Source organism: Passer domesticus, chromosome 2, assembly GCF_036417665.1.
Source record: "Passer domesticus isolate bPasDom1 chromosome 2, bPasDom1.hap1, whole genome shotgun sequence".
Classification (NCBI taxonomy): Eukaryota; Metazoa; Chordata; class Aves; order Passeriformes; family Passeridae; genus Passer; species Passer domesticus.
In genome coordinates, this window is record NC_087475.1 from 62,768,785 (window position 1) to 62,780,683 (window position 11,899).

Sequence of the window (11,899 nt, forward strand, 5' to 3'; positions counted from 1 at the left end):
ACTCCTACCCTGGCAGTTTCTGCTTGCTCGTTCTCAAGCTTTAAAGCCAGCATTCCTCATAAACTTTGTAACTGTGCTCAGAATCTCCATTTCTTGTTTGCAGCCTCTCACAGGCAAGCCTGGGGCCCAAGTTTTGCACTGGAACTGCTGCCCAGAAACACTTACAAGCAGTTATTAGTTCCCTGTCAGGAGGGGAAATTTTGCATAACACAGAAGGAACTTGCTGGGTTTCTACAGCACATCCGAGAAAAAATATTTCCCCCTGCACTGCCAAACCGAAGGGGTTTTGTTTCCAGTCTTGCCTTGCCATGGTTGTGTTTGCAGAGCCAGTTCTGCTTCTGGAGCTGCTTCAGGGGGACCTGTCATCCTCCTGCAGGTGAAGGGTGAAAGCCAGCACTAGGAAATCCATGCCCTGTGCTGGTGTCAGCCTTTTGCTCAGAAGGACCATGCCCCTGCATCTACTGAAGCTGCCGGAAGACAAAAAAAGATTACATTTTTTGCAAAAAATAAAGAGAGGGTTTTCTCTGGTGAAGGTATCATATGGAAATCAAACACAGGAGGGATCTGTCTACAACTATCTGAAAGGAGCCAACATGGGGTCAGTCTCTTCTCCCAAGCAGGAAGAGGCTGCCTAGGGAATGGGTTGAGTCACCATCCCTGGAGGTACTTAAAAGATGTGTAAATGGGGCACCCAAGGACATGGTTTAATTGTGGACTTGACAGTGCTTGGTTTACCACTGAATTTAATGTTATCTGAAGGGTCTTTTACAATCTGTGATGCTGTTATTCTATTATTCTATTATTCTGAGATCTGAGATCAGGCTTTTCACAAAGGCCCTGAGTTCAACAAACTCTTATCTGTTGTCTCTATTTTTGTAAAGAAATGTGAACAAATTAGTCCTCATAATGTTTTTACCTAGTGATTAACTAGACTTCTGAGTCAGAGCTTGTGTTTAGGATTAATCTCTTCCATGACACATATAAATTAAAAATACAAGAGAAAAAAGCTTTGGAAGGGGGGAAGCATTGCCCCCTCTAGCAATGAGAAACACTGATTATAGCTGGCACCAAAAAAAGCCCAGTTATGATTCCTTTATATTCTCAGTATCAGCACTGATTAGCTCAAGTAAGCAAAAAGAAGCTTTTCCTTGATTTTTTGGTTTATTCTTTTAAAATTTATCTTCTGGGTCAAACACCTTCCTCTCCTGCTGGTCAGCATTGATATTTCTTGGAAGATCCACGGAGATAAGGCTGGAAGAGATGTGAATACAAAATCCCTGCAGGGCAGCTGAAGGGTATCCACCCAAAAGCATGCTCCTATTCTCGAAGTCTCTCTCTAGAGCAGCAGCCAGGCTTTGACACTAATGGTGGCCAAGACACAACTGAGCAAAAATCTGAGGCAGCCTGAACAAGTTTTAGCAAACAACATACTTAGCACCTGACTAAGAATATAGTCAGGAAGACCCTTGGTATTGGGATAGTTGTTTAAATTAGAAATCCTACAGAAGTCACATGTTACTACAGAGAAGACCAGACTTCAATTTTGCTCACTGCTAGAAGTGAAAGATTCTTGAGAGAGCACAGAGAGATGGGAGACCCACCACTGGAAAGCAAGAACCACAGTGAAGCTTCAGGTGCATGAGTTTGATCCCAGAGATGCTGCTTGTGTTGCTCCCTCTGGATATCATCCAGGAGCTGCCTGAGCAGAGCATCCAGAGCAAATCCACAGACGAGCAGAGGAGTTCCTTGTTTCTGCATCCTCACTTAGCCGCTCCATTTTCTGTGCTGCTGTGGCCAATGCACACTGAAAGCTAATGAGGCAAAGACATCAAGTGTGTTTTCAAATGTCAGAAGACTCAAAAGAGGCCCTGAAGGACTGTTCTTGAAAAAGACAACAAAATATCTCTGGAGTGTTATCTAAAAGACAAACGTGAAACAAACATTAATTGGTCTTTTGACAAAGTGTTCAAGAGGCACGGGGGAAACTGAAATGTCAAACAATTCAGTAGCAAACAAAAACTCCACAATTGTATCAATCTTGTGGGTAGGTGGGTGGGTGGTGTCAGGAATTGAGAAACCAAGGCCTTCCAGGAGAGAAGCCCTGTGCTATCCAAGTGACACGCACAGTGGTCACTTTGCCTTCTTTGCTGTCATAAAGCATGAAAAAACCCAAACTGTTTCAGCTGCCCAAAATGCTCCAGAGTGCTCACTTTTTCCAGACCGCTCCTGGGTGCTCACTTTTTCCTTCACATCTTTCTGTCTTCTCTTTTCCTATAGCTGATTTCTACAAAAGATCCTGGAGACTCCAGGCACTGTGGTTCCAGGAACTGAAGAAAGACAGAGGAGAAAAAAGATAGATTTCCCAAAGGTCTTGCACTCTGCCAGATGACAGACAGAAGCAGGTAAGAGGAGCCAGACATAACAGACAGACAGAATGGTTTGCTCTAGCACTATCATTCAGAGTTACAAAGTGTGGGTGAAAAGGAAGGAGCATCCTTAGTTTTTATTTCAATCCACTTTGCTAGCCAGGGCTAAAGGTCAGGCGCACAGGACGGGTGAATTGAGATAAAAGAGTAGCACAAATCATCAAATAGCTCAAGGGAGAGGGTTCCGTGTCAAGAGTGGCAGGAGCAGTCTGCCTGCTGGTTAAACTTGCTTTTTCTTGTTTAATGCTCCTTCAGGCATTTCTGTGTCTTTGGCCACCTGGTGAGTTATGAGCTTCATGTGAGCAGCAATGAGTTTCTGACAGGACAGGAACTCTAAATGCTTTTCTAAGCATTACTCTGGAGAGTATCTAAGTTTAGGTTTAACTAGGTATCTTCTTCAGCTCTTCACAGCATTACATATTATATGACTGAGTAGTTGTGTAATGAAATACCCATTTTAGCTGTCAGAAACACTGGACAGAAACACCAAACTATAGCAGAGCCACCGAAGATCTCACACTGAAGAAAATCCCACAATTTTCCTGGTTCCTGTCTCTCCTGTGCATGTGAGCTCTTCCTGCAATTGCAACAGGAAGAGGAAGGAAAACTGGAGTCTGGCTCTGATGGCTTGCAACAATCCCCCCCACAGCCATCTCCTCCTGACCCCTTCCCCAGGGCAGCAAGACCCACCACGCTCCTGAGCAGCACTGGCACTGTAATGCATCCCCAGCTGCACGGGGCACACTCTGCCTTACAAATCCCACTTAAACAAGAGGGTTTGCAGGTGCCTTTGCAAAGACTGGATTCAGGTTTTGTTTACATTTCCACAGTAGTCTCAGCTGTATGTTACAAGCTCTGTTTCCTCCATTGCTGAAGAGCTGTTGTTTTGATTGTAAAATAAGTGTACTTCCATAGTCCAGTGGGATTCCAGCACCATGGGCATTCTCTGCTTAAAGCCCAGGGACGCCTTTGCCAAGTTAATTTCTGGACAAAGCATGGTGAGTACAGCAGGCACAAGAACCATGATGCTACAGCTACCCTGTCTCCAGGGGTGTGCTCCTCCAGTGAGTGCAGGAGATGTAGACTCATGAATGAGAAAGAAATTATTGTGCATTTACTGAGATCCCCTGCACCAGCTACTCTGCAGCCTTGTATCAGAACTTCATGGCCTCTCTTCCCAGCACACAGGTGCATTCTGTAGCACACCTGCCTTCTCAAACCCCAGCTTTTACCAAAGGACATATTTTCAGCAGGTCCTCCTACCTGCCCTTGCAAAAGAAGTCATCCTTTAAGCAAAGGCTGTGTGCTTGTGGTTTGCATCAAAAGAAGCATCAAGGGAAGAGATACTCCCCCTCTACTCCACTGGTATGAGACTCCTACCTGTGCTGCTTCAGCTCTGGAGCTGGGACCCTACAATAGGGCAAAACCTGCAGGTACAGATCTAGAGGAGGGCCACACAGAAGATCAGGGGGCTGGAGTACCTCTCCTATGAAGACAGGCTGAAAGAATAGAGGTTGTTCAGCCTGGAGAAGAGAAGGCTCCAGGGAGATTTTCTAGCAGAATCCCAGCATTTAAAGGGGAAGAAATTTTCACAAGGGCATGCTTTAAGATGAAAAAGGATGGGTTTAGATTAGATATTAGGACGAGATTAATTACTGTGAGGGGGGTGTGGCCCTGGCACAAGGTGCCCAGAGAAGCTCTGGATGCCCCATTCCTGGAAGATTTAAGGCCAGGTTACATGGAGCTTTGAGCAACCTGGTCTAGTGGGAGGTGTCCCTGCCCATAGCAGGAAGGTTGGAACTAGATGATGTGTAAATGTCCATTCCAATCCAAACTATTCCATGATTCTGTCTAAAATTTCTGGGACAATGCCACTGCATAGGTTCTGTGCACCTGGGCCGACACAAGAGAGCCCACACATCTCACCACAAGAAAGTCTCTGAGAGGAAGGATAGGAGGATAAATACAAGGCAGACACCTGGTGGCCAGCTACTAGGATTTCTGGTTACCATTGGCTGCAAAGACCCATTTAAATATGTGCATGTAGACAGTGAAGGCACAGTAGTGAAGAAATTCTGAGATTCTGAGAAAAATCTGAGTTTGCTTAAAGAAGCTAGCTCAACTGAGCTGCTGCCAACTTATCTATTCTACTTCTCCCATTTAAAAAAATAATTTAAAAAATTTTAAAAGAAAAAAAAGAGAGACATCTTTCTAAAACATTTGTCCAAAAGAGACCATTCACTGTTTGAAACAGAGGCCTAACTCTAACTATTGGTTGTCGTTCCTTTTCTGACCTTCTGCTTGTCTATCTTGGGCACATAATTCTGAAAGGGGATGTTGACAGTCTGGACACTGGGATTTAAGTAAGAACTGCATACACAGGCAAATACTTGGGCACTCACAACATTGCAGCAAGCAAAGGTTATCTGACAACCAGTGTAAAATGACAGGCTTCATTTAAGGGCTGCTTTTGAATTTGTTTGAAAAAGTTGATTTCTCATCCAAGTGTGTAGATTCACACAAAATTACTGGGGCTCACTGGCATATCACAATATTAAGCCTTTTTAACTGAATGAATGCCCAGAAGGAAAAGAAAGAAGGAAAAGGCTGCTATTTGTTAAAAAAAATAATTATAAATATTACAAATATTTTGATTCCTTCTGATAGTAGAAACCAGAAGTTAAAACTGTCATCTATCCTGTAACTTACAGGAGACTGAAGGTAGGTCTCAGAGATCGGTGGTAAGGACATTTTCTCTCTCTAATTGACTATAAATCTCTTCCTCATTTTCTGGGAAGTATCTCTCCTTTGGTATCTCTTTTATGACCTAGCAATCTCTCTGAGGCAAACAGGCAATGTAAGAACTGTGTTTGCAATATAAAAATAAAGAAACTGATAACTGCCTCATCATGTAAAGCACTTACCATTATCAAGAAGCAAACTGTGCAAAACAGTATTTTTCTTTTGCAGGAATTTTTAAATTATTTGTCCCAAATGCCCTGTGCATACTGACACCTCAATACTACCCAAACCCCAGGCTTCCTACTGACACACACATTCAAAGACAGTTTCTTTTTAAATAAAAGCTTTTTAAAGGTTGATGATGGTTATGAGACACACTCTTTCACGAGCATGGGAGACCTTCAGTGGGCATCACCCTCTCCTCATCAGGAAGGGAGCAGCATGGTGGTTCTTCTTCTGCCTCATTTCCCCCTGGCATCATCCGTCCATATGATTCCATGTTATTACTGCAACACTTCCTAGGCAGCAGATGCCCCCAGGATTATCAATTAATGGCACTCAGGTATCCCCCCCTCCACCAGGTACAGGGCAGCCTGTTCCCACAGTCAGAGATGGCTTCTTTGGAGGGACAATCTCACCAGACACCTGGACAAGGCATCTGGACAAAGCATTTGGCTTTGGGTACCTGGTGAGTGGGACACTTTCCTCTGATTCTTGCTCTTTTTGGCAAGAGGAGCCAGGAGTTATTCTGTCTAGCCTTACAGCAGAGCACTCAGTGAGGGCTCCTCCTGATCCGCTCGGTCCAAGATAAGAGCTGTTAGGGGAAACTAGGGTTTTTTAAGAACACATAAACTACTTTATTTTAATTCATAGGCAAAAAAAAAAGAACTGATGTTGCTGCTCATTGCATGTCCCTGCTCACACTTCCTGTGTTAATCACAGTTCTGACTTTGCTCATTAGAGCCAAGCTGACCAAGCCACTAACATGCAAATGACCTCGCTGGGACTGCAAAAGGTAATCCAAGCTATTTCTACTTATGCTGTGCTCCTTTGCTGTTTTCTCTAATCCTGGCTGAACTGAGATTCTAGAATGCCTGGATGTCTTAAACCAGGTAATCTGAAACCTAAGTTTTCCTTTAAAAACTCTGACCTGGATACACAGGTGAGGAAACGGAAGAGTGAACTCATGACACCCACCTGTACAAAAACACAGCACACGTATGGGGAGGGGAAGGAGAGAAAAAAAATCATCCCTTTATAGAATGTCATGCAACAAGGACTGTATAGAAAACAACAGGGCAAAACTGCTAGAAGAGTGTGCTGATGCTTAATACAGATGCTTCTGAATTTAAAGGTTGGGTAAAAGATGTTTAGTTTATTAAGAGATTTTGACTTATGACATAAATTGTTTAGTTTTTCGTAAATGCAAAGAAGAATTTGTCTGTGATAGACTTGAAATCTCATCTTTGGAATTCTTCCAATAAGCAAAAGAAAAATTACATTGACAACTTTCTAAAGCAAATCATTCAGGACCTTTTCTATATAAAAATCAGAGAATGTTCTCATGTTTCTTCACATAATCATGAAACACAGAAGTTGCTTCTAAAGATACTATTTTAAGGCATGTTTTCAGTGAGTCAGCTTGAAACTTCTGCTTAAGAGCAGACACTGGGTTTTGTTTCCTTGCTACATAAAATGATGACCATATAAAACTATTAAAACAACAACAAAAAAGGTAATAACTGGCTTCTTTTTCAGACTTTTTTCCCTGCTCAATTCCTCTTTTACTCAGCACACTGGCTCCCTTTTACCAGTACACACAAGAAAATGAAACTTTTTGGGATTTTTTATCTGCCCTGAGAGGGATAGGCAATTCAATCCCAACATGGCAACAAGCATTTGTAAAAAGTTAACAAAACTGCTTTCATTTCAAGGTTACATGGTGACAGGAACTATAATGAGGGAAGAAATTCCACTATTATAAGAAATATGGCTATTTCTGTCTAGAGGAACAAACACATTTTGTAAAGTACTCAGGTCTTGGAAACAAATATTTTTACCACCGCATTTACAGTGCTTTATCTTTGGGAAAATCAATTCCAGAATGACGCTGACCTCCTTTTCCAAAAGCTTTTGGACTTGCCAATTAAAATGTGACGTAAATGTTAAATGTGCTGCCCCATAATTCTCCCCAAATATTTTGACACTTGAGTTTTAACCACGCTTTTCCATCTTGTGGTGCACAGTTTAAATATTCTGAGAAGAAAAGACTCTGCATATGTAGGTGGGATGGAAACTTTGGAGTTCATCTACCCAAACCTCATACTCAGTGGGTCTCATTAAAATTCAATGCTATGAGGAAGGAAACTTTTCTGATGTAAATGCATGCTTACTTAGCTCATTCCTATGAGTGTTCCCAGTTAAAATGGTCCACTTTCTGCAGGAAAGGGCTTGCAAGAGCAAAATGAGATTCTTCTGAGACTTTCTTTAAAGAAAAAGCCCTGAAAACAACCTCAGTGTCTTCCTGAAACAGCAGCAGTCAAGGGCATACAGTCATAATCTAATAAAGGACTACTAGTGCTAAAATGTCACAACAGAAAAGGAAGAGTAAATATTGAAGGTTCAATAATGAAAACCAACAAAGACACATCAATTTTAAACTAGGCAAATATGTTAAATATTGATTCAGAGTAAAACCCTAGGGGGGAAAAAAGTATAAGGATGTTCACAATAGAAACAGATTAAATATTACTAAAGCAGATTAAAATATAAATTGGGGTTTATTTAAGATGCTGATTAAGTGGGCTGCTTTCTTCCCATAAGAAGTAAATGGACTAGAGGTCTTCCTGTAAGTGAGAAGGAAATGAATGCACTGCAAATACTCAGAGTCACCAGGTTACAAGGTAAAGGAGAAAGGAAAAGAGGAAGCCCACAGGCTGCAGATGTGTACATCAGGACTATTCCCCATTCCACTTAGACTTTAAAGCCTACATGCAGTGGGACCAATATCAGGGCTCTTGGCTGGGTCAGGGGCTCTGCCTACAGGCAGCACAGCTTTTATTTCTCATAAAAGCAAAATGCTGCAAGAAAAGAAGTATGTTTTCTTTGCAGAGTCCACAATCAATTTAGAAACCCATCCTTTGAGTCTAACTTGTACTGCTGTTACCTATTTGTGAATCTTCCAGTCAAGTGCTCCCTATGTTGCCAAGGCTAAAGGTCAGCAGGAAGACCAGCAGCATGGTCCTAGCTTGTGGGTGAAATTCATTCCATTTTGGTAACCCACACTGTTACAACTGGTACTTATTTCATCCATCCCTCAAAACTGAAACGTGGATTCTCTAATAACAAGGAAAAAACTATAGTTTTGGATGAATGAATGTATTTTCGTGAGAAAAACCTGCTGGTTATCTGTTAAATAAATAAATAAATCTGATTATTTAGCAGTATCACAGGTTACACCTGTGCCTGTGGAAAAACAAAAGACATTTTGCTTTGAGTTTCTCCCTTTGATCTCCAAACATGGGCTCCCACAAAACCGTGTCCATGTTCCCTTGTCACTGCTTCTTTCTCTGAATTTGAATGGATGATCAGAGAGCAAGTGTTTTCTGAGGACTTATTTTTTTATCAAGGGCTACCTGAAGTGTGAGTTGCACATGGGAAAATTCAGGAATTGCAGGTCCACCACAGAGATGGGGATGGGCTGTGAGGGAGAAAGCATTAATGGCCAGGAAGCCTTGCACGCTGCAGTAGTGTGGTGAAGGAACTTTCATCTGAGTTTGCTCTTGTTGTCTAACTCAGGAATAATGTGTACATTCTGGACTGCCACTATTGCTGATCCTGTCATTCACAGTTACTACATCTTACCCATTGTTACAGGAATACTTTGGAAGCAGCTGATGGCAGCAGTAGCATCCCAGCAGTCACCCATGACAGAGCTCCAGTGGAGATCCATGACAGAGACTGCTGGGGACCAGGCCACAGACCCTCCCATGTGTCTTGTCCTGCTGAGATGCCAGTGCCATCATCCACCTGCTGTCATGGCCCCTGCCATCACTGTGAGAAGGTTCTGCAAGAGAAACTGGAAAAGGGCTCCTTTCTCACCTGGGAAAACTCACACAAGCCTTTGAGTGAGATAGTGGTTTAAGCACAGCCCTTGTAATTATCTTTTATGCTGGAACAAAAAAAGACAGGTTTTGATCCTTCAGACACAAAGACCACCTTATTCCTCTCATCTGAAAGGAGAATAAAACCAATCCCACAGCAGCCTGGAAATGTTTGGCCAGAAATCCACATAAGAGCAAAATTCCCTCCTCCTTGTAAAATACAGGATGCAAAAGTTCTTCAGGGAGGGAAGCCTAAGTCACACTCCTGTGTTCGATTCTACATTTACCTGCAAGGGAAGTCTGCAACCCAGTATTTCACTGTCAGTGGCGGGAACACATGCACAATGTTTCATCAGGAGAATTCTGGCACCCTTTGGGTATCCTAAACTTCCTGAGGCTGCCATCTTCAGTGCATGCAGCTACATCTGACCAGCACACTCAGGAGTGTGCCTGGGCTCCCAGGTCTGGATGCTCACCCCAGCTGTACCCTGACCCCAAACCCCAAGGCAGACATGAATTCCCTCATTCCACTTCCCAGAGACAGGGGTGCCAGGGTGGCACGTGAGGTGTCACCCCAGCCCCAAGCACCACACAGGGGAGGGCAGCTCCATGGTGCTGACACAAGCATTGCCACTCCTGCCCAAAAGAGCTCACAGCCCAGGAGGGGAGAGCCCGTGGTTCCACATGGCACACAGATAATGTGCTGTGTTTGTTTGTGGTGACATTTTCCTTTAAACCTCGCACTGCTAAGCACAAAGGCCAATGGTGAAATAAATCACTCGGGCACTATATTGATCCTTGAATGATGATTACATAAAGAAAAATGTAAATGCTTTGGTGTATTAAATAATCCCTCTCTGGTAACTATTATGCATGCTGCAGCAATGCCTTTAATTTCATTTACGCAGCTTCTTTGGAGGAAAGACATCCAAATTTTCCCCTCAGCCTATTCCACTCACTTTACACAGTGGAATATGTGCAAAGGAAGGAGAGAAGCAGAGGAAAGAGGGAAATTGATTGCTGTCAGCCTGGTAGGGAAACGCTAACCTTGCAGGTAGGAGACAAACAGCAGAGTCATCTGCAACATGCAAACCAGCTTCTTCATCTCCATAGTGAGGCACAGGAAGTGCCCTTCAGAAATTTTCAAAACTATTACAGCTATAAAGGAGTTGTCTTTAGTGGGACCCTGTGGACACAAGTGAATTTAAAAAATAAATACTAAGATTAAATGTATGAGCCAAGCACAGATGCACAGTACCCATCAGTCCCTAAATATTCTCCCTCAAGAGAACATTTTCAGTTATCAGAGATGCTAAAACTGCCTCCACGTCAGTATCCCACACTCATCCCTGCCTGTCTCTCTCTTTGCCCTATTCCACAGTCACTCTCAAATGACTTTGTACCCCGCTAAAATTTCTGTCACACTCTATCAAATGGGACTTGCTTGAATCAGGAGTGCCGGGCCTATTGCTCAAAGTAATTATATAGCCGAGATTAATTTGAAAAGGTTTCGGCTCAGCTCGACCTGGCTCGCTTGAAGCACCAGCTACCCCATCCAGCACCAGATTTACACCTGCTACCCCATCCAGCACCAGATTTACACCTGCTACCCCATCCAGCACAGTCCATGGCACCGCTGTGACACCGAGAGCAGAGCCCCGCTGTCCCCGCTCCCCGGCACGGCTCCGCACCGCGCCCGCCACCTCGGGCCGGGCCCCGTCGGCATCCCCGCACCGCTCCCCGCAGCCGTAGGGTCATATCCTGGGATGTCCGCACCGCTCCCCGCAGCCGCAGGGTCATCCCGGGATGCCCGCACCGCTCCCCGCAGCCGTAGGGTCATATCCTGGGATGCCCGCACCGCTCCCCGCAGCCGCAGGGTCATCCCGGGATGCCCGCACCGCTCCCGGTCCCCACCGCTCCCCCCGGCGGCCGCTCCCCCGAAAGAGCGGCAGCTGCTCCCGGAGGAGTCCGCTTCGTAGCAACTTTAATTTTAATCTTTTCTTCGTGAGCACCGAGGGGGAATTAATAACAATAGCAATAATAACAAATTTTAAAAAAATAATAATACAAATAAGGACCACCATCACCACCTCCTCCATCCAGAAGCACGACTACAGAGGATAGTTACCAGCCAGGAGCGGCGCAGCAACAGGCGATGCGGGGCCGGGGCCGGGCGCGCTCCCGCAGCCGCAGCCCCTCCGCCCGCTCCCACCGGCGCCGCCCGCGCCCGCCCAGGCCCTGCCGACACGCCCCGGACACGCCCCTGGCACCGGGAGCGTCCCCGCGGCCAGCCTGGTGTGGCAGCGGCAGTCACTGCGCCGCTCGGTGCTAAAGGGTGCCTCTGTGAGGGGTTCTGCCCTGAGCTGGAACCCAGAACGGGGGCTTTCTCCTCATCAGTGCTAGCCCGGCCTTGGTGCTGTGCAGCAGAAAGTTCCTGGTGCTTGTGCATGGTTGGAGTAGAATACAGCTGCATCCAGGTTTCTCTTGGCGCACATATGTTTGCTGGGAATTGTTTTTCCCCCTTCTTCAGACCCTGACTTTGCTCTTCTCCCAGAGTAAGGAGCAACCTGGCAGGGTTCATGACAGACACATCCTTCCTTTGCTCCTGCATCCTTCACCACGCTCAGT

At 44.8% G+C, this 11,899-nt stretch overlaps 1 protein-coding gene and 1 long non-coding RNA gene across 4 annotated transcripts in view; one reads left to right on the forward strand and one right to left on the reverse strand.

Moving 5' to 3' along the window:
• The window catches only part of LCP1 (lymphocyte cytosolic protein 1), a 47,707-nt gene extending 36,191 nt beyond the window's left edge, over positions 1–11,516 (reverse strand). For 2 of the 3 annotated variants that reach the window (XM_064408754.1, XM_064408753.1), the window contains exon 1: positions 10,319–10,397. In XM_064408754.1, the coding sequence (XP_064264824.1) occupies positions 10,319–10,382 (64 nt within the window). In that variant the 5' untranslated portion in view covers positions 10,383–10,397. Of the gene's footprint in view, positions 1–10,318; positions 10,398–11,399 lie in introns of those variants that run through there. The other variant, XM_064408756.1, reaches the window with a different exon arrangement.
• Positions 2,245–10,165, forward strand: LOC135294014 (uncharacterized). The gene is made up of 3 exons (XR_010356120.1): positions 2,245–2,402; positions 5,750–5,856; positions 9,045–10,165. It is a non-coding gene; the product is annotated as an uncharacterized LOC135294014 (long non-coding RNA).
• Positions 11,517–11,899: the final 383 nt, after the last annotated feature.